This window comes from Talpa europaea (assembly GCF_964194135.1).
Source record: "Talpa europaea genome assembly, chromosome: X".
In the NCBI taxonomy this organism is placed as follows: Eukaryota; Metazoa; Chordata; class Mammalia; order Eulipotyphla; family Talpidae; genus Talpa; species Talpa europaea.
The window spans coordinates 48,942,768-48,968,019 of record NC_140081.1 but is presented as its reverse complement, the minus strand read 5'-3'; the positions used below and the strand labels follow the sequence as shown (position 1 = coordinate 48,968,019).

At 40.0% G+C, this 25,252-nt stretch overlaps 1 protein-coding gene and 1 pseudogene across 2 annotated transcripts; both read left to right on the top strand.

Moving 5' to 3' along the window:
• Positions 1–3,511: 3,511 nt before the first annotated feature.
• Positions 3,512–4,245, top strand: LOC311187562 (dnaJ homolog subfamily B member 1-like; annotated as a pseudogene). The gene has a single exon. The product of its transcript is annotated as a dnaJ homolog subfamily B member 1-like (transcript).
• A 15,310-nt stretch (positions 4,246–19,555) lies between these two features.
• On the top strand, positions 19,556–20,965 carry NAP1L2 (nucleosome assembly protein 1 like 2; the record flags this gene model as incomplete). The annotated part of the gene is made up of 1 exon (XM_084259084.1): positions 19,556–20,965. One exon carries the CDS (start codon positions 19,556–19,558, stop codon positions 20,963–20,965), a length of 1,410 nt encoding a protein of 469 aa, XP_084115210.1.
• Between the last annotated feature and the right edge of the window lie 4,287 nt (positions 20,966–25,252).

Genomic DNA, 25,252 nt, shown 5'->3' with positions numbered 1-25,252 from the left:
AGGCATGTTAAGACCTCCTCCAATCCTGAGCTTCTGTGAGTTTCCCCTTTCTCCTACGTTAAGAAAAGGTCTGAATCACTATAAATTCAGTGAGTCTATTTGAAGATTGAACCTGTAGTGTTGGCCTCCCAGTCATAGAACTTGATTCAGGTTAATATTAGATTCAGAATCAGGTTAATTTTTACTGTTTGGCAACAGGTCACGTTTATTCCTATTTCAACTGCCAAATGGTTGTTCTGTCAAATTTTCCAGAAGTTGGTGTGAGGAGACTGTTCACCTCCATATGTCCCCCTGGTGGGAAGAAGGCACATTCCCCACCGGGATGTTAATTCATTATGCTGTCCCTCTTATTTCCTCATTTATCCAATCTGAAGTTGGCACTGTTATTCATATCCCCTAAAAAACTTGAGACAAACCCAGAACGAAGCTTCTTTTGAAAGCTTTTTGATGTTTTTCTCTTTGCCCAGGAGTTATGGGGCCTAAGAAATCGCTTCCTCTGAGCTACGTTGTCTAGGGGGTTTGAGGTCTTATCTGTCATCTTGGAGCAACAAACTCTCTTAACATTTCCCATGCCTTTGATATGCAGCAGGGTTCCTCCTCACTCCTCCTTCTTTGGTTATATTGCGGGGGAAAAGGTGAGGATTTTCACAGCAAAGAAAAAGGGCTATCCTGGTTTTCATTGTTTTCAGGGGAAAAAAACCTGTTAGAAGGGGGGTGTTTATGATCATGTTATACTAGAATGAACCCTACCAGTTCCTTTCCCTCATCAATTTGAAACCCCTCTCTGTTGGACATACAATAGAGCTTCACATGCCTTGTTATATCTTCAGGAGAAGTGGACTTTCCTGTGTTTTATCTGAATAGCACTGAGGAGAGGGAGGAAACCATTAGCAAAGAAAAGAGCTGGGTATCAATTTTATCAGCCATATTTTCACAAATCTCACCCCCACTTTACACTTTGGTGGGGACAGAATCGAAACTAATGGAGTGTTCTTTTGCAAATGAGTTATGTGAGTAGTTCTTTGTCATCTTGTCTGACTTAAAAAGTAAATATATAATATTAAAAAAATTGGGATTTTAGAGATTCCGCGCAAAGCCCAGTGATTTTAATTCAAAATCAAAAAGTATTTTCTAGATCAAAAGGGTTGGCAGGTGAATCTAAAAGGGTAATATGGTACTTTCAGTGACTAAACAAACGTTATAATCTCAAAAACCTGGACAGTTCAGGTAGTTGACTGAAACTTCATGCAGTACCTTTTTTTTCTTTTTTTGCATTATGTCTTTAGTAATCTGAAAGGGACTCACGTACGAATGGCATAAGAAACAGAGGAAAGAAAGGAAATAAAATAATAGAATGTCATCTGATCTTTTACAGGGATTAGTGGCTCTCCAAGTTCACAACCCTTTCTTTTAGATTTCTCTATTATCTTTCTTGTTTCCCATTACTTCGTTTGCTTCTCCTTTCTTTTTTGTTCTTTCATTTGTTTTACCCTCGATTTTATGCCAGTAACATTGCTCAGTCTTCTTCACTTCTTATTAGTCCTGCAATTAGAAAGGTTTAGTCCAAACTCTGCCACCTGGGCAACTCCATTTTTCTCTAAATAAACCAGCTTCCTCATCTAGAAGGCAAGGAATTTGAACTTCAAGGGATGCCCCAGTTTAGGTACGTTATTTCTGAAGAAAATGAGAGAGCAGGGTCAAAAAAAAAAAAAAAAAAAAAGAAGGGATATGTTAGTAATGCAAATATGCCCACTTTCCCAAATAGGCCATTTATAGCAGAACCTGGAATTCAAGAGTCTATTTACAATGACTACATTACCTGACCAAAGAAGACTGAAATAGTTATTGCTCTATGTGGTACTGAGAAGCAGGTAGGATAGAAACAGGATTTCTCTTTCAGTTTTGTAATACATGTCACCAAGGAATTAGCAAAGGACTGATGTGGGAGGAGGATGTTAATAGCAATCTTTAAATATGTGAAGAGATACCATAGTAACACTGACAAACATTGAAACAGTACAAACTCTTCCTTATAATCATTTGGAAAAAGAAGAATCTCATTTGACAGAGAAATTATATATGTTGTGATTTGTAATAGGGATTTAGGGGTTTCTAAGCCTGATTTTATATTTGTGTGGGTTTTATTTAAAAAGCCACAGAGATCAAATCCTGGTTCTATGAAAAGATCAACAAAATTGACATCTTTAGAAATACTGAAAAAGAGATGAATGACTCAGTTTCTTAGAATCAGGAAAGAAGAGGGGTGAATAACACCTATCATAATGAAATAAAAGGATTTTAAGGGAATAATACCAACAATTGAATGAGAAAATAGTTCATAATTTAGATGAAATGTTCAAAATGATTATGAGTGCAAAAATGCCCCAGAAATTACTAGCAAACCAAACCCAGCAGCATATTGAAAAGATTACACACAATGAACAAATGCAGTTTATCCCAGGAAATGCAAGAATGATTTGATATATACAAAAGGAGCTCTTTTTTACTATTGGTGGGAATGTACATTGGTTCAGTCCCTGTGGAAAATGGTGTGTAGATTCCTTAAAAATCTAATAATGGAACTAGAGGGGATTATGCTGAGTGAAATAAGTAAGAAGGAGAAAGTCAAATGCTAATGATTTCATGCATGTGGAACATAAAGAAACAAAACAGATGAACAGACAAAACTAAACCAAAACTAAAATCTGATTGTGGAATTGAGGTTGCCATAGGCGAGGGAGCAAAGGGGGACCAATGGATTATGGTAGAAGATTATGGGTGCTTTGGTGGTAGGTGTTGTGTGGTAACATAATCTGAAAGTTGTGAACCTATACCCCTAAATCACATATAGTGTTGGAAATCAATATTACCTCAATAAAAGACAAAGCATTAAAAAATTAAAAATGGAAATACCTTAAGACCCAGCAATACCTCTCCTATGTATTTATCTGAGGAATATGAAAACACTAATTTGAATAGATTTATGCACCCTTATCTTCACAGTAGCATCATTCACAATAACTAAGACATGAAAATACCTTAAATGTCCATTAACAGACAAGTGGATAAAGAAATTGGGGTATGTATACCCAATGTTACACAACTGAACTATTAAAAAAGATAAAATAGTGCCTTTTGGAACAAAATAGATAGCTCTTTGTGTGATTATGTAAAGTGAAGTAAATCAGAAAGTGAAAGACAACTCTCAGATGGTTTTCCTCTCTCTATAAATAATACTAATACTAATACTAATACATAAATAAGGCAAACAAATATGGTGGTTACAAGAGGGGAAGGAGAAGGGAATTGTGAGGAAGAACGAGGAGGCCCACGCCTAGAAGAAGTTCAAGGAGAGCCCAGCTCCAGATGCCAAGACCTGCTGAGGCGCAAAGGCCAGATCTTCCACCCCTACTGGGAAGAAGGCCCAAAGGTCAGCAGCCCCAAAGCCGCAAGCTGCGGTGGTGCTAACCGTACCTCTTTTCCTTCTGTGTTCCAAGGAGACCCTAATGCCATGATTGCTGAGTTCTTCAGTGGTCGAAAACCTATAGACATCTTTTTTGGTCCGCAGAACAAGAGGAAAGCATGGGCGCAGATGACGCGTTCTCTGGCTTCCCCATGTGCGTGGCTGGCTTCACCAACATGAGCTTTGGCCGCTCCTCCCCTGCCCAAGAGCCCACCCAAAAGAAGCAAGACACCCCCTCTCTCGTCACCCACGACTTTAGGGTCTCACTTGAAGAGACCTATAGCGTCGGTACCAAGAAGGTGAAAATCCCCCATAAGCAGCTGAACCCCTATGGAAAGAGCTTTTGTAATGAAGACAAACTCATGACCATCGAAGTGAAGTGGGGGTAGAAAGAAGCGACTAACATCGTGTTCCCCAAAGGAGACCAGACTTCCAACAACATTCCTGCAGGCATCATCTCCAATGTGAAGGCCACACAGCGTCTTTGAGAGTGATGGCTCTGAGTCGTTTACCTGGTGAGGAGCAACCTGTGGGAGGCTCTGTGTGGCTGTGCAGTGACTGTCCCCACTTTGCACAGCAGGGCCACACTCCTCATATTCAAAGATGTCATCCGGCCTGGCATGTGGGGGGGGGGAGGTGGGCGGGGGTAAGTACCTGGGCAAGCACCCCCCAAAAAAACACCCGAGAAATACGGAGACCTCGTTATAGAATTTGAAATGATTTTACCCCAAAGCATTCCGCAGACAACAAGAACCGGACCTGAACAGGTTCTTCAGACGTAACTACCTGTGTCTTCAAGGACTGGCCAGGGACCCTTCCAGAACGCAAGGGTTTCTGGACGTTTCCACCAGTTGTAGACTTTTGAGAAGAGGTGGGGGGACGCCCGGGAGGGCTTTTGTACTGCTGAACATTTTCCAGAGAACATGTTATGATCTTTCAAAGGCACAATTTTTTTTTTCATGTGTAATCTTTATTTGTGTGTGTGTTTCTATCAAAGATATTGTATGGCTTGTCTTTTATTTTTTTCGATGTTTTATCATTTTTATTTTATTTTTTATTATTTATTTTGTTACATCGTTGTTCATTTTTGGACAGTATTTGATTTCTCCCCTCAGGTGTAGTCCCTGTAGTTCTCCAACCACCACATCACCCGTGACCCATCACCATAGTCCCTTGTGCGCTTCCCTCCTTGTTTTGACCCCTCTCCCTCCCTCTCTCCTGCTGGATGCCTCAGGTCTATGGCCAACTTGCAGGGGTTTTTTCTGGAAAAAAAAATTTTTTTTGAAGATTTATTTATTTTTATACAAAAACCGGGGTACAGGCCAGAGATGCGGGGGAGAGGGTGAGAGGATTCACCGGAGACAGAGCGGGGAACAGAACAGGCAGACTGAGGAAATACACTGCTGAGGGGAGCAGCGCGGGAGACAGGAGAGGTCTGCCGCGCCATGTGGGATTCTCCCTGGCCCGCAGGGATCGAACCCGCGCTGCAGAGGCTGCAGACAGCTTCACAGTTCAGAGCTCAACTGCCTGCGCCACCAGGGAGGCCCTCAACTTGCAGGTTTTGCTTTTTTCCTGACCCTTTGTTCGGTTTCTCTATATTCCAGGGCTTGTCCTGGACGGTAGCACCTTACTCCACCGTGATGCTGACATCTGCCCTCCTCTTTTTTTGAACTTTTTGTTTCCCTTATCTTATTATTGAAGTTTTAATTTATATCCCTTCTTTTCTTTTATTCTTTACATTATAGTTCTGTGTGCTTAATCCACTACTTTCCAATCAGCCCCAGAGTATTGGTCGGTTATGGTGTGAGCCACGGTAGAGCATCATCTCTCCTCCCCCATCCAGGGAGTGATTTCTGAGGCTGGAGAGAAATCTGCTGCCAACTGTGGCATCCCGTGATATTGAGATGTAGGCCTGGGAGCAGGCTCTGGCAGGGAGAGACAGGCACTGGCACAGGCTTCCCAGTCCTAGTGTACCTTCCCCCACCCAAGGTTTTGAACACTTACTTGAGACATCTGGGCTCCCATGTCCCCATATTTCACCCAGCCAGCATCCCTCCATCCCTCCTTGAAAAACAAGGATGCCAAAACTAAAGCCATAGTGCCACTTCCTGGGGGGCTGGGGAGGGCACACCCATGAGAAGGAACGGACAAATCAGGGAACTCATGGTGGAAAAGAATAATAGAGCTTAATTAAAGCATTATGACATAAATGGAGGAACTAGCAGAAAATCGTAAAGAAGCTTAAAGAAGTTCAAGACTCAAACACAGAATGGTAGATTAAGGATATTGGGAAAATGTCTAGGATCAAAAGGAATTCTTCAACAAAGAAATGAATATCTATTTAAAATATTAAATAAGATACAAAGAATATCTTTTTTAAAAACCCAAGCAGGAATGATGGATATGAGGAATACAATAAAAGAACTAAAAGCAGGTATGGAAAGTTCAGTAGACTTAATATTGAGAGGAAGGAATTTCAGAAATAAAAGTTGTACATGTACAGATCACCCAATTGGAAGAAGAAAGAAAGAAGATCTAGGAAAATTGATGAAACCCTATGTGAAGTATCAGATTGATTAGCAGAGGAAACAAGGATAATGCATATCGCCGAAAGTGAAGAGAGAGGGAAGGGAGAAGAGACCTTGTTCATTGAAGTAATAGTTGAGAACTTCCCAATCATAAGAAAAGAACTACCATAAATATTCAGGAAGCAGACAGAATATACAAGTTTCTAGATGTGAAATGACCTACACGAAGATGCATCATTGTGAAGTTTTGAGGCGTCAATGATAAAGAAAAAATGAAGCACCACCCACATCATGGCAGAATAGAGAGGTTGGCATCACCTTCTCTCCTAAAACCGACTATAAGAAATAATATTTGCTCAAAGAAAGATTCAGATACTCCCCCACAGAATCTCATTTTTGTCCCCCAGAGGACTTGCACTGAGGCTGGCTGCTGGCTTCTGGGAAAGAGAGGGAAGAGGTGAGGGGAGCGTGACCAGGAAAGGACATTCCCTGGCCAGCAGACCAGGCCGAGGGCTGGCCTTCCAGGCCCTCCAGGGTGTGCTCTGCATGGAGAACCTCACTGGAAGGACTCTGGAAAGGGAGCACAGTCACGTGTGGCCGCAGCTCACAAGGACTGCTCGCCCTACTTCTCTCCTAGAGGTAACAGAACAAACAGTTTTCACGTAGAGCTGTGCCAGTCTCGGTCACAGGCCCAACAGCAGAAAGAAGAAATGGTGAGAGATAGTACCTTTTCCTTGGAAATAATTAAGTGGTAGCACAGCACTTGCAGCCCTGGTCCGTCAAACTCAGGCTTGAGCTATAATGGCAGTGACGGTGGCCATAGCTTATGGCCATTGCTGGGCGACAGGATACACAACCTGACTGGGCACCCCTTGCCTTCTGGAGCCAACTGAGTCCCACAGCATGAGCCCTGTGGGCCACAGCCAGTCCCACCTCTCCAGGAGACACAAGCATCGTGGAACACGACCCGTGGCAGGGAGGTGGGCAGGAAGTTAAGGCAATGGAAGCACTGAACAGAGGATGCTGTGGACAGAGAGGATGGGAGGCAGAGGTGAGCACCTTTATACCTTAACAAGAGTGAGACTGAGTATTTAGACCTAGCCTCCCCTCCTGCCCTCACCTCATGCCAAGGTAAACAAAGATGAGAAACAAACCAAAACTAAATCCACAGTACCCCAACTGCAAGAGAGAGAGAGAGAGAGAGAGAGAGAGAGAGAGAGAGAGAGAGAGAGAGAGAGAGAGAAGAAAGAAAGAAAGAAAGAAAGAAAGAAAGAAAGAAAGAAAGAAAGAAAGAAAGAAAGAAAGAAAGAAAGAAAGAAAGAAAGAAAGAAAGAAAGAAAGAAAGAAAGAAAGAAAGAAAGAAGGCAAAACAAGCTTAGGAAGTAAGGAACATCTGAACACGACATGGAAAAGCAAAAAAGAGGAGAAAAGAAATTCTGGGAAGTATACAAAGGATACTGAATAGAGAACTTATAAGGCAGACCTTAAAACAACAATATAAACGATTTAAAATGAGCTACTAGAAGGTCAGTCAAAGACAGACAATCTGGTGCAAGGTCATAGAAAGGGAGATACAGGAACAAAGAGAGTTCTTTACCATAGAGAGTGAAAATATTAAATGAACACAAAATGAGACTCTGAATATGAAGAAGACATATACCAAAAGGGCTTTAAATAGAACTAAACTGAAAGGATACAGAATTTCAGAAATAGAAGATACAAATGTAAAGTCCTTCAATTGGAAAAAAAGAAACAAGACATAGGAAAAATGAAACTATGAGAAATATCAATATCATTCTCAATCAGAAGAGGAAACATAAGGTTATTGGGGATTCAGGAGAGAGAGGGACGGCGGGAGGGAGAAAGGGGGAGAGAGACAGAGAGAGAGAGAGAGAGAGAGAGAGAGAGAGAGAGAGAGAGAGAGAGAGAGAGAGAGAGATCATTTTCAAAGAAATAATAGCTGAGAAGTTCCCAAACCTAAGGAATGAAATAAACAGGGATGTCTAGGAAGCAGACAGAAAACCCCCATTTTTACAATTCATCTTAGCCAAAAGGCCAAGAAGCGGTAACACCAAAATTTCTAAAGACAAAATAACCTACACCAAGACATATCACTGCTAAATTATCAAAAATCAAAGATAAACAAATTTAGAGGAAGCCAGAAAAAAGAATCTGGGTCTCTACCGTCTCAGATACTCTCTTATCTTCAAGGCTCAAATCAAACTCCAGTATTTTCTCAATCCTTTCTTCAACTCTTCTATTCACAGGTTTCTCTAAACTTTATTTTTATTTTATTTTTTTTTTTATAGAGGCATGTTTTATTTATTTATTTGTTTGTTTGTTTTTGTTTATACAAGCACTGGGTACAGTCAGAAGCGCGGGAGGGTGAGAGAATTCACCAGAGCCAGAGCGGGGAGCAGAGCAGGCAGAAGGACCGAAGTACACTGCTGAGGGGAGCAGCGGGCGGCAGGAGAGGTCTGCGCCATGTGGGACCCTCCTCTGGTGGCCGGGGAGCAGCCGGGGATCGAACCGGCGCCGCAGAGGCCGCGGGCAGCGTCGCAACCCAGCGCTCAACCGCTGCGCCACCGGGGAGGCCCATCTCTAAACTTTAAAAGCACTTAGTGTGTGTGATCATTTTTACATGTAATAAACCATTATTTAATTGCATTGTGATTATTTGTTTTATTTAATATTCTCAGTATATTTGTTGTGTCGTCTTTCAAGGGAGATATTTTGTGTTATATGCATCTTCTACGGCATTGTGGTAAAACTGAGTGGTTAATACATATTTGTGGAAGTGTTGATTAATCTTGGACACAAAAAGGTCCTTGTCATCTGACTTATTAACAAAAATTTAGTGAATATTCAACTTAATTTTCACATTAATATGTGTAGCACTAACCATGTCCTAGTTTAGGGGACTCAAGCTTGTTGAGTTAGGCCCAATCTAGAATCTTCAGTTTGGCCTGTTTTTGAACATCACATAAACACAACTCTCCAGGGCCTCCCTGGTGGCGCAGCGGGTTGAGCGCCATGCTGTGAAGCTGTCTGCAGCCTCTGCAGTGCCATTTTGATCCCCAACGGCTGGCAAGAATCCCACATGGCTCAGCAGACCTCTCTTGTCGCACCCGCTGCTCCCCATAGCAGTGTATTTCTGTCTTCTGCCTGTTCTGCTCCCTGCTCTGTCTCTGGTGAATCCTCTCACCCTCCTGCACCTCTGGTCTGTACCCCAGCTCTTGTATAAAAATAAATAAATCTTAAAAAAAAAACACAACTCTTCAGTAAGTGTTCTTTGGTGCCTAGCTTCACTTAATTTGGCTACATTAAAAATTATTTATCCATGTTGTTGTGTATCAGTAGCCTGTTATTTTTTATTGCTGAATAGTATTCCATTATATGAATATACCACAAATTATTTACCCATTCTTGGGTAGATATTTGAGTAGCCTCCAGATTTTAAGTATTACAAATAAAGATGACAGCATGCTAGAGTGAGAATGCCAGCGAGTGTGTTCTATAAAAATGACAAAAATACTAGCAGCCATTCCACTCTGGGTATCTATCCAAAGAAAAAAAAACACGTATTAACCCCATTTTCATTGCAGCATTGTATTTTTTAAAATTTATTTTATTTTATATATTTTAAATCATTTTTCATTTTTGCACAATGTATGCATTTTCATCTTGGTTCAATCCCCCATAAAATTCCCCCCTCCTTATTTTGACCCTAATCCCTCTCCCCCTTCCCCCCCATAGTGTGTCTCTGGTTTATAGTTGCTTGTTGATTTTAATTTTTACTTTATTATAATTAGTCATATTCCAGGTCCCTTATTTAAGTCTTCTAAATTCCTGCTATGAGTGAGACCATCTGGTACTTTTCTTTTTCTTTCTGGCTTATTTCGCTGAGCATGATCTCTTCCGGCTCCATCCATGTTGCTGCAGATTGCAGTAGTTTATCTTTTTTGATTGCTGAGTAGTATTCCATTGTCTATATGTACCACATCTTCTTGATCCAGTCATCTATTTTTGGGCATTGGGGTTGTTTCCATAGCTTAGCTATTGTAAATAGAGCTGCTGCAAACATAGGGATGCAGATGCCCTTTTGAATTAATGATTCTGTGTCCCTTGGGCAAATACCTAGGAGTGGAATTGCTGGATCATATGGAAGCTCCATCTTAAGCAGGTTGAGGAATCTCCACAGAGCTTTCCATAGTGGTTGGACCACTATGCACTCCCACCAGCAGTGCAAGAGAGTTCCTTTTTGTCCACATCCTGGCCAACATTTGTTGTAGCTAGTTTTTTAAATATGTGCCATTCTCACTGGTGTAAGATGTTATCTCATTATAGTTTTGATTTGCATTTCCCTGATTACAAGTGGTGCTGAATATTTTTTCATATGTCTGTTGGCCATTTGCATTTCCTCTTTGGAGAAGTTCCTTTTTAGCTCTTCTGCCCATTTTTTGACTGGATTATTTACTTTATTTTTGTTGAGTCTCTTCAGCTCTTTGTAGATTTTTGTGATCAGTCCTTTATCATTAGCATTGTGTGCAAAAATTTTCTCCCAATCCCTGGGGTGTCTCTTTGTTTTGGTTACTGTCTCTTTTGCTGTACAGAAGCTCTTTAATTTGATGTAGTCCCAGCTATTTATCTTTGACTTTGCTATCACTGCTTTAGGTGATGAGTCTTTAAAGATGTTGCTGAGGTGCATGTCATCTACATATTTTATGGTTTCAGGTCTTATGTCTAGTTCTTTAATCCATTTTGAGTTGGTTTTTGTGCATGGTGTGAGGTAGTGGTCAAGCTTCATTCTTTTGCATGTAGTGACCCAGTTTTCCCAGTACCATTTATTGAATAAACTTTCTTTGCTCCATTATATATTCTTGGCTCCTTTGTCAAAGATTAGTTGACTATAAATCTGTGGGTTTTTTTCTGGATTTTCTATTCAGTTCCATTGGTCCATGTGTCTGTTCTTATTTCAATACCATGCAGTTTTGATTATTATGGCTTAGTAATATAGTTTGAAATCTGGGAGTGTGATGCCTCCATTCCCTTCCTTTTTTTTTTTCAGGAGAGCTTTGGCTATTTGGGGTTTTTGGTGGCTCCGTATGAATTTCATCAATATTTGCTCTATTTCTTTGAAGAATGTCATTGAAATATTTATTGGAATAGCATTGAATCTGTAAATTGCTTTTGGTAGGATGGCCATTTTGATAATGTTAATTCTTCCAATCCATGAGCAGGGGATGTCTTTCCATTTATTTGTGTCTTCTATATCTTTTGACAGTGTTTTATAGTTTTCTTTGTATAGGTCCTTAACCTCTTTTGTTAGGTTTATTCCCAAGTATTTGACTTTTACGTTTCAGTAATAAAAGGGATGATTTTCTTGAATTCTTCTTCTTCAGATTTATTGTTTGTGTATAGGAAGGCTACTGATTTTTGTGTGTTGATTTTGTATTCTGCTACTTTACTAAACTGATTAGTTTTTCTGTGGAGTTTCTGTGGTTCTCTATTGTCTGCAAATAGTAATAGTTTGACTTCTTCCTTCCCTATTTGGATTCCTTGTATGTCTTTCTCTTGTCTTATTGCTCTGGCTAGGACTTCCAGTATTATACTGAAAAGCAGTGGTGAGAGTGGACATCCTTGTCTTGTTCCAGATCTTAATGGAAATGCTTTCAGCTTTTCACCATTGAGAATGATATTGGCTATGGGCTTGTCATATATGGCCATTATGATGTTGAGGTATGTTCCTTGTATCCCAAGAATTTCAAGGGCCTATATCATAAATGGGTGTTGTACTTTGTCAAAAGCTATCTCAGCATCTATTGATATTGTCATATGGTTTTTATATTTCTTTTTGTTGATGTGTTGGATTACATTGATAGATTTTTAGATGTTGAACCATCCTTGTGTTCCTGGAATAAATCCTACTTGGTCATGGTGAATTATCTTATGGATACATTGTTAGATTCTGATAGCTAAAATTTTATTGAGGATTTTTGCATCCATGTTCATTAGAGAGACTGGCCTGTAGTTTTTTTTTTTTGTGTGTGTGTGTGTGTGTGTTGTCCTTGTGGGGTTTTGGTATTAGTATAATGTTGGCTTGATAGAACATGTTCAGTATTATCCCTTCCTTCTCAATTTTTTGAAAGAGTTTATGAAGGGTAGGCACTAATTTGTTTCTGAATGTTTGGTAGAATTCATTTGTAAATCCATCAGGTCCTGGGCTTTTGTTTTTGGGGAGGGTTTTGATTACCATTTCAACTTCACTATTGTGATTGGTCTGTTTAGGTGTTCTATTTCTTCTTTCTCTAGCTTTGGGTGATTGTGGAGTTGTAGGAATTTGTCCATCTCTTCTAGATTGTTGAGCTTGTTTGCATATAACTGTTCATAGTAGTTTCTGATTATTCGTTTGATTTCTGCTGTGTCTGTTGTGATTTCTCCTCTTTCATTTGTGATCCTATTGATTTGTGCTTTCTCCCATTTTTCCTTTGTGAGCCTGGCTAGGGGTTTGTCTATTTTATTTATTTTTTCGAAGAACCAGCTTTTGGTTTCATTGATCTTTTGGATTGTTTTTTAGTTTTGATTTCATTTATTTCTGCTTTGATTTTTATTATTTCTTTTCTTCTACTGGTTTTAGGGTTTTGTTGTTCTTTTTTGTTCTTTGAGCTGTGAGATTAGGTTGTTTCTTTGAGCTCTTTCTTGTTTCTTGATGTGAGCCTGTATTGCTATATATTTTCCTCTTACTACTGCTTTTGCAATGTCCCATACATTTAGGAAATTGTTGTCCTCCTTGTCATTCAACTCAAAGTATTTTTTAATTTCTTCTTTGATCTCCTTATTAGTCCAGTGGTCTTCTAATAGTGTGGGTTTCAATCTTCATGATGTAGGAGGGTTCCTGGCCTTCTTTTTATGGTTTATTTCTAGTTAGATGCCTTCATGGTCAGAGAAGATGGTTGATATGATTTCAATCTTGGTGTATCTGTTGATGTTTGTCTTGTGTCCCAGTATGTGTTTGATTCTGGAGAATGACCCATGTGCACTGGACAAAATGTGTACTCAGATATTTTTTTAAATTTTTCTTCTTCTTTTTTTTTTTTTATAGAGGCATGTTTTATTTATTTATTTATTTACTTGTTTGTTTGTTTATACATGCACTGGGTACAGTCAGAAGTGCGGGAGGGTGAGAGAATTCACCAGAGCCAGAGCGGGGAACAGAGCAGGCAGAGGGACCGAAGTACACTGCTGAGGGGAGCAGCGGGCAGCAGGAGAGGTCTGCGTGCCATGTGGGACCCTCCTCTGGTGGCCGGGGAGCAGCCGGGGATCGAACTGGCGCAGCAGAGGCCGCGGGCAGCTTCGCAACCCAGCGCTCAACCGCTGCGCCACCGGGGAGGCCCTCAGATTTTTTTTGAGTTTAGTGTTGTATAGATGTCTGTTAAGCCCATGAGCTCTAGATCCTTATTTAGAGCTTTAGTGTCCTGTCTTAATTTTTGTCTCCTTGATCTATCCATTGTTGATAGCGGTGTGTTAAAGTCTCCTACTACATATGTGTTTCCTCTGATGTCTGTTTTCAGAGATGATAATAGTTTTCTGATATATTTTGGTCTCCTTCATTTGGTGATTATATATTAATGAGTGTTATTTGTTCTTGAAGTATTGTCCCCTTGATCATAATGTAGTGACCGTCTGGGTCTCTTTTTATCTTTTTGAGTTTGAAATCTGTTTTATCTGATATAAGTATAGCTGTTCCTGCCTTCTTTTTTGGTCCATTTGGTATAGGATTGTCCTCCATCCTGTTACTTTCAGTCTATTTTTATCTTCTGTAGTTAAATGTGTTTCCTGGAGGCAGCAAAAGGTTGGGTATTGTTTCTTAATCCAGCCTGTGACTCTGTGTCTTTTTATTGAAGAGTTTAGTCTGTTTACATTTAGAGTTAATATTGATATGTTAGTGTGTGTATTTGCCATTTTGTTTGTCTTTTCTCTGTTTTTGTTTATTTATTTATTTATTTTTCTCTTGTTTCATTCTTATTCATCCCTCAGTTGGTTCTGGCTTTAGGACTCCTTGTAGTATTTTTTGGAGTGGGGGTTCAGTTGTAATGAAATTCCAGAGTTTCTGTTTGTTTGAGTAGGTCCTATTCTTTCTTCATAGAGGAAGGAAAGCTTTGTGGGATAGAGTGTTCTTGGTTAGCATTTATTGTTTTGGAGTTTGTTGTCTATGTCCCTCCATTTTCTCCTTGTCTGTAGTGTTTCTTTGGAGAAGTCTGATGTCAGCAAGATTGGTTTTCCTTTGTATGTTATCTTTATCTTTGTATATTATCCCTCTTATCAGCTTCATTATTTTTTCCTTGTCTTGGATTCTTGGGAGCTTTACCATTGTGTGTCTTGCTGTATTTTTCCTTTCATCATGGAAGTTTGGGGTTCTTCTTGCTTCTTGTATGTCTATTTTCAGCACATTCTTCATGTTAGGGAAGTTCTCTTCAATTATTTCCTTGAATATTTTCTCTGTTCCTATGTCTCTCTCCTCTCCCTCTGGGATTCCTTTAACTCTTATATTTCCTTTCCTAATGGAGCCAGATAGTTCCCAAAGTTTTTCTTCATTCTTTTTCCTTCGTATTTTTCTTTCCTTTTTTGTTTTGTTTGTTTTTTTAATTTCTGTGTCTTTGAGAGTACTTATTCATTCTTCCATTTCATCTATTCTGCTTTCACTGCTTTTACCAGAGTTCTTTAGCTCCTCCATTAATTCTCTGATCTCCTGCATTTCTTTCACTTCCCTCTGTAGGGACTCAATTTCATTCTTCTGATCATTGATTATTTTACCCTTATCATTGTTTTCCTTTATGACTTCTTTCAGTTTTTTAATCATGGCAATTTTAAATTCTCTATCTGGAAGGCTCAGAAGTTCTTCCAAGTCACTGTTGTTGCATTCTGGTGGGTAATTTTCTTTTTGTGGTGTGACTTTTCCTTGACTTGCTTGGTTGCTTGTAGTTTTTCTTCTCCCTACTGCTTGTTTTCTAATTTGTCCTTTGTTAGAACACTGTGTTGCTTGTACTGGCTGGCTATCTTTTTGGTGTGCTCTTTCTGGAATGTTGGAAACTGGTGGTCCAATCGAGTCAAAAACTGTTATGCCAGAAGTCCAGTATGCAGTGGTACTATGAATATGTTAGTGGTCGCTGTCACAGAAAATCTCCTCCTTCTGTATTTGTTTAATTCCAGAGGTGGGTCTTGCAGTCACATAGACTGCCCTGGTTGTGGCCTCCAAATCACTGGATCCCCCTCCGGGCTTGGGCTTGGACTGGCTGCCAGATGGGGCCTGCCTGGTAGGGGCTTTTCAGCTCACCTCTGGCTGTTGTGGCAGCCCTTTCCCAGCTCCACCCAGTCTTGGTGGGTTCTGGACACAAAGATCCCTGGTCTAAAATGGTGAGTCAGGCGGGCACTTCCCTGTGCCTGCAATCTGCCCCGATGGTGCCTGGATCCCCCTCTGGGCTCCAACTTGTGGCCAGATGGGGCCAGGCTTGTGGGTGCTTTTCAGCTCACCTTTGGCTGTGGGGGCAGCCCTTTCCCAGCTCCAAACAGTCTAGGTAGCATTGTATTTTTTTTAAGCTTTGATGAGCCTCCATACTGTTTTGCATAGTGACATCACCAATATAGCTTCCCACCAACCGTGTCTAAGGGCTCCCTTTTCTCCACACCTTCAACAACACTTGTTATTTCTTGTGGGTTTTTTTTTTTTTTTTTTGCATAGAAGAGTGGGGTGACAGGATTCACTAGAGAGCAGAGACGGAGAAGGGAGCAGAAAAGGAGGACCTACTGAGACATACTGCTGAGGGGAGCGGCAGGCAGTACAGGAGAGGTCTGTTGTGCAGTCTGGGTCATCTCCCTGACCAGGGATCAAATGTTTGTGGCAGTGGCTGGTGATAGCTTGATAGTGCTGAGACTTAACCCCTGTACCACCAGGGAGGCCCCTTGTGTTTTTTTATAATAGCCATTCTAACAAGTGTGAGGTTATATTTATTGTGATTTTGATTTGCATTTCCCTGGTGATTAGCAATCTTGAATATCTTCTCATGTACCTTTGTCTATTCAGACTCATTGCCCATTTTTAAACAAATTGGTTTATTTTGGTCCATTAAGTTGCGTTAGTTCTTTTTATATTTGGGATATCAAATACAAAATTTGCAAATATTTTCTACTATTCTGTAGATTGAATTTTATTTTGTTGATGGTTTTCTCCATTGTGCAGAAGTATTTTAGTATGATGTGGCATGACCTATATATTTTTACTTTTGCTGCCTTTGCTTTTGATTTCAAATTCAAAAACCCATTGCCAATTGGATTTTCAATTCAGTTTCATTAATCTGAATGTCTGTCCCTCTGCTAGGACCATACTGTCTTTACCACTGTAGCATTATAGTAAGTTTTTTATTAGGAAGTAAAAGTCCTTCATATTTTTAAAAAAGATATATTTATTTATGCATACAAGAGCTGGGGTACAGGCCAGAGATGCAGAGGGTAAGAGGATCCACCAGAGACAGAGAGGGGAACAGAACAGGCAGTCTGACCAAAATACACTGCTGAGAGGAGCAGCAGGTGAGACAGGAGAGGTCTGCTGAGCCATGTGGGTAGCTCCCTGGCTGGCTGGGGATCGAACTCGTGCTGCAGAGGCTGCGGATTGCCTCATAGTGCGGTGCCCAACCCCTTGCGCCACCAGGGAGGCTCATTTCATTATTCTTTGCATTTATGGTGAGGGATGGAATCTTAACTTTCAACTGCCCATGGTTCTCTCACCCACATCTGTGTCAACCAGTCCACGACCAAAAGGCAAGTGTAGATTCTTCACTTGTCTCTCTGCTCCATGTGCCTCCTCCAGGCCTCCTTCTGGCTCTCCATCCTGCTTCCTTCCTTCCTCAGTCTCCTCTGAGTCCTTCACATTTTTCTTCCCTTTTCAAAGTAGTTTTGACTATTCTGCGTCTTTTATATTTTCATTTGAATTTTAATATAAGCTTGTCATTTTCTGCAAAAGGTTCCTGGAATTCTGAAAAGATGTCCCTTGAATCTATAGATCATTGGTATCTTAATACCAATTCATGAACAAGAAATTCTCTCCACTTATTTATATATTTTTTGATTACCCTCAGTAATGATTTACAATTTTTCGTGAATAAACCTTGTACTTCTTTTGTTAAATTTATCTTTATATTTTTATCATCATTGGTGTTATTATAAAAGGTACTATAGTTGTATTTTTATTGCATTGAATCATACCATTTTAACCATTTGTAAGTGTACAACTGAGCTGCATTTCGTACATTGACAATGTTGTTCAAACATCACCAATATCAAACTCCAGAACTTCTTCAACTCTTCATTCCTCATTTCCTGCAGGCTCTGGTAACCTCTGTTATACTTTGTATCTCCATGAATTTTTCTATTTTAGGTACCTAATATAAGTGAAATCATACAATATTTGTCCTTTTGATGTGGCTTATTTCACTTAGCACAATATTTTCAAAGTTCATCCATGTTGTATGTACCAAAACTTCATTCCCTTTTATGACTGAATAATATTTGTGTGTGTCTGTGTGTGTGCATGTGATTTTTTGTGTACTCATTCCTCTGTTGGTGGACATTGGGGTGTTGTAACTTTGAGTACTGTGAATAATGCTGATATAAAATTTGTTGTGCAAGCATGTTTGAGTCTCTGTTTTCAATTCTTTATGTATCTACATAATAGTGGAACTGATGGATCACATAGTAATTCTATGTGCAACTTTTTAAGAAAAGATCAAACTGTTATCCATGGTGGGTGCATAATTTTACATTCCCAACAGCAATGTATACATGTTGCAGTTTCTCCAAGTTATCACCAAAATGTATTTTTGTCCTTTTTTGGGGTAGTAAACATCTTAATGAGTATGAAGACATATCTTATCATATTTTTTATTCCCCTAACAACTATATTTGTTGAGCATCTCATTGCTCACTTGGTATCTTACAAAATAGATTAAGTCCTATTAGATTAGAAATCAGCATTGGTGCAACAGAGGTAAGGATTGAAACATTCTGAAGGGTTAATTTGCTTTCAGAGCTTAAGTACACAAAAGTAAAATAAGTAAAAAGAAAAGGTACATACTGAAAGAATCTGTAAAGAAACACAATATAATGTACACTGTTTTCTGCCATATAGTAACACAATACAAATTACTATTTACATTTGGAAAATAAGTCAAAATTTTAAAAAATGTTCAATTAATACATGATCAACATTGGAACACTGGACAAAATAAATGTCACCAATTTTAATAACTGCAGAGTATCCCATGTTATGAATACTTACCATCTAGTTAGGCACATTTTAATGTTGAAATTTACATTACTTTCAATAACTTAAAAATGTCAGACAAATGTCTTGATTTTTTAAAAGAAGTATTTCTTTACATTTGAGCATTTCTTTTTAAAATTGCCTATGGCTTTAAAGCCAGCATCAAGAAAGAAGCGGCAAGTCAGTATTAGGATTGAATTATTGCTAAGTCACACACCTGATTTACTGTCTGCGTGTTCACTTGTCATACAGTAGGATACAGCATTCGGGTTCTTCATCACTGGCTCTTTCACTGTAACCCTCACCTAACCAGCACCGCTCCTACCCCAGGAAATGTTACTGCTCACTTATCATAGACTTTGTGGAAAATACAGAAAAGTAGAATATAGAATAACTGCCAGTCATACCACCTTCAGACCAACACTGCTAAATTTTTAGTGTTTTTTTTTTTCCTTCTAGTCTCTCGAGTTCCTCCACCACCCACCACTCCCCTCCCCCGAGCCCAGGGCTAGAATCAAAGGGACGTATTTCAGAGGGTGAGAGACTTGTCTTCTCCCCTTGTCTGACATTTTAGTTATTATTTTCTCTCAGCTCTTTTAAAATTATACAAGTACAGTATCAGTTGAAAATTGAAAGGCTAAACGAGTAAAATCCGGATTTCTAGAAAACTCGGAGACGGGGTGTGCGGAGGAGGAGGAGGTGGGTGAATCAGCCATATTAGAGAACCTAGGAAGGTGCGCAGAGTTGGAAACTTGATAGATGTAATAATTTATTGGCTCAGGCTCTGTCAATCAGCATATCCTAGCAAATGAGATTAGAGTAGGAGGGAGGGAGTGACGCAACAAGCTCATTGCACCAAGAAGATCTAGCGGAGAGACTGCTGTGTAATCGTATTGCGGCACTTTTTTTTCCTCCCAGCTGCTGCGTGAGGAAGAGGGGGTCTGCCCACTGCGGCGCTCTGCAGTCTGGCCGCTTCCCGCAGCACTGGTCACGGCAGCCATCGCCGCCCTCTGCACCGCAGCCCAGACCGCTGTCTCCCCTGGTTCTCACAGCCTCAGGAGCGCGCTCAGCCCCGCGCTCAGCCGCGCAGCCTCCCCGACCATCGCTCAGGCCGTCCAGCAGCCGCCGCTGGTTCCGAGTCTGCCCCGCCACCGCCGCTTCTGATATTCCGGTGAGTCTTCCCCCGCGGGGATCGGGTCTGCTGATCTTGGTGGCAGCCACCTTAGGCGTGTACGGTCCTTTGAAAAAATGGCCGAGTCAGCCAACCACAAGGAACTGTTAGAATCCAGCCAAGAAGAGGGTTGTGATAAGGTAATGATGGAGGGGTTGGAGCAGCAGCCGGAGCGCGGCGAAGATGCCGCGGCTGGGCCGGGAGATGATGGGGGGCGCGGTGAAGAAGCAGCTGCTGAGCCCGGGGAAGAGCAAGGAGTGGATGCTGCTGCCGCTGCGGGTTCGGCGGAAGGCGGGGAAAACGGTGAAGTGACTGCCGAGGACTCAGATCCAGACCGTCCAAAAGGACTTATCGGTTATCTTTTAGATACAGACTTTGTTGAAAGTCTCCCTGTGAAAGTTAAGTACCGTGTGTTGGCCCTCAAAAAGCTTCAGACTCGAGCTGCGAATCTGGAATCCAAATTCCTGAGGGAATTTCATGGCATTGAAAGAAAGTTTGCTGAAATGTATCAGCCTTTATTGGAAAAAAGACGCCAGATCATTAATGCAATCTATGAACCTACGAAAGAGGAATGTGAATATAAATCAGATTCTGAAGACTACGATGATGAAGAGATGTACGACGAGGAAGAGATGTGCGGTGATGAAGAGGGTCTGGTGCAGGAGTTCACGGACGAAAATGATGGTTATGAGGAAGATTATTATGATTATGCCACTGAAGAAGAGGGGGATGATGAGGACGACAGCGACAGCGACAGTGACGACGACGACGATGACACAGAGGCTAGCGCAGAAGAGAATAAAGAAGAGGATCCTAAAGGAATTCCTGATTTTTGGCTGACTGTACTAAAAAATGTTGACACTCTCACTCCTTTAATTAAGAAATATGATGAGCCTATTCTGAAGCTCCTGACTGATATTAAAGTAAAGCTTTCAGATCCTGGTGAGCCTCTTAGTTTCACACTAGAATTTCACTTCAAACCCAATGAGTATTTCAAAAACGAGCTGTTGACGAAGACCTATGTGCTGAAGTCCAGGCTGGCATACTATGACCCGCATCCCTATAGGGGAACTGCCATTGAGTATTGTACAGGCTGTGAGATAGATTGGAATGAAGGAAAGAATGTCACTTTGAAAACCATAAAGAAGAAGCAGAAACACCGGATCTGGGGAACAGTCCGAACTGTGACTGAAGATTTCCCCAAGGATTCATTCTTCAATTTCTTCACTCCTCATGGAATCAGCTCAAATGGAAAGGATGAAAACGATGATTTTTTGCTTGCTCATAATTTACGTACTTACATAATCCCGAGATCAGTATTGTTCTTTTCAGGCGATGCACTTGAATCTCAGCAGGAGGGCGTAGTTAGGGAAGTTAATGATGCAATTTATGACAAAATTATTTATGATAATTGGATGGCTGCAATTGAGGAGGTTAAAGCCTGTTGCAGAAATCTTGAAGCAATTGTAGAGGACATTGACCGCTGAAGCAGAATGTATGTGAACCTGAAATTAACTGTCTCAGATCTAGTTACTCAAGATATAAGAAGTTAATTACGATGTTGTGTTCTGAATTTTTCTTGTGTCAGTTAAAACATGTCTCAGAAATATAAGAGAAGTTCAAATACTCATTCATTTTACCTTGCATTTTAGTAGTAGAATGCTTTCAAGAAATGTAGACTGTGGTAAATGATTTAAGGCATAATTGTGTTGTGTAGTGTTGTGTAGTGTTGTGTAGTTTAATCCTCCTAAAGCCTTTTTGTCATGTAGTTATTAATCTGTGACTGTGAACATTATCAGAACTCTTAAATGAGATAAATATTTATTTGGAAAGAAAATCTTGACGAACCAACCATGGTTTTTTGCTGCTGATATTTGGTGTTTGTGTTTTCTTAGTCCTTTAGCTAGTGGGTTTGATTTTTCTTGTGCTTGCTTTATTTTACAATAAAAATTCAGTACAATTTAAAACTTGAATGCTTAAGAAGTTTGCAAATGATTAAGATTTCAAGCAAAACCATATTTACTGTTAATAGTAGCCTGTTCATAGGCTGTTGTATTTTATGTAACCATAATAAATATGAAACCAGTAGTATTAAGATTATTGTTTGTTAGTGAAGTGTTAATCACAATATTTTAAAAATTGTCATGTATTGTTCTATGTAATTGTGTAAACTGTAATTACAGTGTGTAATTCCTTTTTCCTATAATACATTTAATCATTCGCTGGAAGTGATCACCTTACTAATTTGAAAAGATTTTTCATGTTCTTTCACTGCAAAATAAAATGAATAAAAATTTCAGAGTGTTTCATATTTTAAAACTGATCATTTTTTCTGTTATAAAAGTATTATGTTCACTGGATGACATTTGAAAAACACTAAAAAATACATTAATTAATTAAAACCCAAGTCCATATACCTACTCCCCAAACGTAAGCACTGTTAATGTTTTATTTTCTACTGTTCTTTTTCTATGTGTTTATATATGCGTGAACATTTACTAACACTATATTTACATGTACAAAGAAAGTATATTTTCTTTTACTTTTGATAACTGATATAATATTAATCATGAGTCCACCGTCACTTGCCAGGATTGCAAAAGAAACAAAAATCTCAATCTTAATCCAGCAAACTCCTTTAATAATTTAAACACTCAGTATAAAGAAATGACCTCTGTGCGTTAGTCTATATTTTAGATTTACCTATACTTTTACAGTATCATCAGGATATATAGGGGCTTAGAGTACTTTATGTAATGGGGGGGGTGTATACTGACTAGGGAAAATGGGTTTCATTGGTCAAAGAGCTGACTTTGTTCTAGAGCTGAATTTGCATTCCTCATGTATGGAAACTCCAAATTTTGACTTTCCTCTTTGGCAAGCGGGAACTTCCTGCACCTTTCCATGCCACATGAGAGTGGAGAGTGGCTAGGAAGTGCTAACTGCTTGTCCTTGCTGCCTGCCCACACTTCCATCCCAGGTGGTTGTGATGTGATCTTGCAGAATTAAAATTCCTCTTGTTATGATGTATTCTTCCACAATTCAAGATTCCTCCTCCTTCAGATTTTGACCCAGAGAAGTAAGTTTATAACACTGCCTGTTTTTTTTTTTTTTTTAAACTCTTACAATCAGCAGGGGAGGAAGGTATGGACTTTTTCTTTTCTCATCCTCTCTGGAGAGAAACCTCATCTGATGTCATATCTTTCTTCCAGGAATAATGGTAGATATTCATTTGCTTTTTTTTTCTTGGGGTGCAACAGTTGATAGAATATGGAGAAATAGAGACAACTTAAATCAGGAAATATTTTCAATGTATAGTTGGTAATTGCAGGCTTTTAAAAAACACTTTTCACCATTGTCAATCTTCTATAAATTGCTGACTCCCATTAGACACTCCCCCCTCCCTCAGATTCACAGATTAGACTCTTTCTAATTGTGGGTACTGTTGGTGTGCATTAAAATGTCAGGAACATCTGTTTGATGTTCCTGGAAGAGAACAAGGCATCTTGAAGTCCTTTCTGCCCTTTCTTTTGCCTCCATATGATAGAAGAGTAAAGCTACTTTCTGGGTTTTCTGTAAGGGCAGGCCAGGCCTCTCTGATGTGTCTCATGTCAATGGCCTCCAGCCAAAGATCACCAGGGACATACATATAGTTGAACAAGTTTGATTTATACATCATCACCAAGAGGGAGAACGTGCACCGTGGAACTCACGTGGTATGTTATCAGGAAGTGGCAGTTCCATAGAACAAAACAAAGGATTTAGGCTTTGCTTGTGTAATTTGGTGGAGAATCAAAGGAAGTGAGAATTTATGTTGAATGGTAGCAGAAAGTGGGAACAATTTTGTGATTGGTTATTTAATAAATCTTATTTATAGGCAGGAGAGACTAGAATAAGGATGACTAACTGGTAAAGAGGGTATAACCACTCAGCTAGAATGGCAGGGATGTTTGTTTTTTTGTGAGTGGCACAGTGACCTTCACTGAGCTAAGACAAAATTCAGCAGCTTTTCTTTCTCATTTTATTGAGTCCCAGAGTAACAAACCTTGTCTAAGGTTTGTATCCTATGAGATGGTTTATGTTCAGTAGGAGAATAGTGTGGTCTTACTGTGAGTGATAGCCATCTTTTTGGTATCAGGGTTGGCTTTTTATATTTCTCTTTCTTTTACTACTTTTCAAGAGTGTAGTTTGAGGCCATCATCTCTCCCATTGCTTGTGGTGGAATGGAGGTTAATTTGATTTAGCCTTAGGCTAGTGTAAAGGCCCTTTAGACTTGAGGGTATGCTTTCAGTTTCAGCCCACATACCAGAGACCTGTACTGGGGCTTAGGGACCAAGTGTGATTAAAAAATAGAATTTTAGGGCCTTCCTGGTGGCACAAAGGGTTAAACACACATCATGAAGCAATCCGCAGCCTCTGCAGCATGAGTTCGATTCCCCGGCTGGCCATGGAGATACCCACATAGCAGGGCAGACCTCTCTTGTCTTGCCTGCTGCTCCCCTCAGCAGTGTATTTCAGTCCGTCTGCCTGTTGTTCCCCACTTGGTCTCTGGGGGATCCTCTCACCCGTCAAACCTCTGGCCTGTACCCTAGCTCTTGTATATATAAATAAATAAATCTTTAAAAAAATAAATTTTACCTTAGTTCTTACTGTGATTTTTCTTTAAAAATTGGATTATTCATAAGGCTTGGAGGAGTTGAAGACTGTTGAAGAGTTGTTGAACCTTGTTAGAATTTTAGTATTCCTGGGGAATATATTGAAATATATAGATACAATAAAATTCCATTTTGGGGTACATAATAATTTATAACAAAGACTTCAATGTTCAGTATTATATATCATACAGCAGAGTGACTAGTATTTGAAGCCAGGTCACTTGGATTCAACTCTCAATTCTATAACTTATTAGTTGTGTGACCTTGTGTGCAAGTTGATTTATGTGTCTAAGTTTTAATTTCTGTAAAAATATGGTACTAATTGTGCAGCTACCTCATAGATTATTGTGAAGACCAAATTGGCTTATAAAATTGTGCTTAGAAATATTCGCGGTGCATAATAAGTGCTATATAGGTATTATCTTTGTTATTGTTACTATTTTTTTCCTGTGGCAAAGCCACATAAATTGAAAAAAATTTTATTAGTTAAGTATCAATGTTTTACACCCTTATTTATATTTTGAAAAGTTAGGATTTGCCGGGCCTCCCCAGTGGCACGGCAGTTGAGCGCCACGCTGCGAAGCTGTCTGCAGCCTCTGCAGTGCGGGTTCGATTCCCCACTGGCCAGGGAGAACCCCACATGGTCCAGCAGACCTCTCCTGCTTCACCCGCAGCTCCCCTTAGCAGTCTTCGGTCTGTCTGCCTGTTCTGTTCCCTGCTCTGGCTGGTGAAGTCTCTCACCTTCCTGCACTTCTGACCTGTACCCCAGTTCTTGTATAAATAAACAAATCTTTTTAAAAAATGATAGGATTAACCCCTTCAGGTGGGGTCACCATAGATCTTCCGCCACCAAAGCACCCATAATCTTATAGTCTCCTCCCCTTTCCCCAATTCTCACACCTCCCCCACGATTTCCCTCTCCCCCTCCCCTCCTTGATGCCTCAGGTCTGTGGTCAGCTTTCCGGGTTGGTTTTAAAGTTTGTCTCTGACCCTTTGTTTGATTTCTCTCTATTCCACATACAAGTGGCACCATCCAGTATTTATCTTTTTCCTTCTGGCTCGTTTCACTTAGCACAATCCCTTAAAAAGTAAACTTGATGGCTGATTGACATACACACC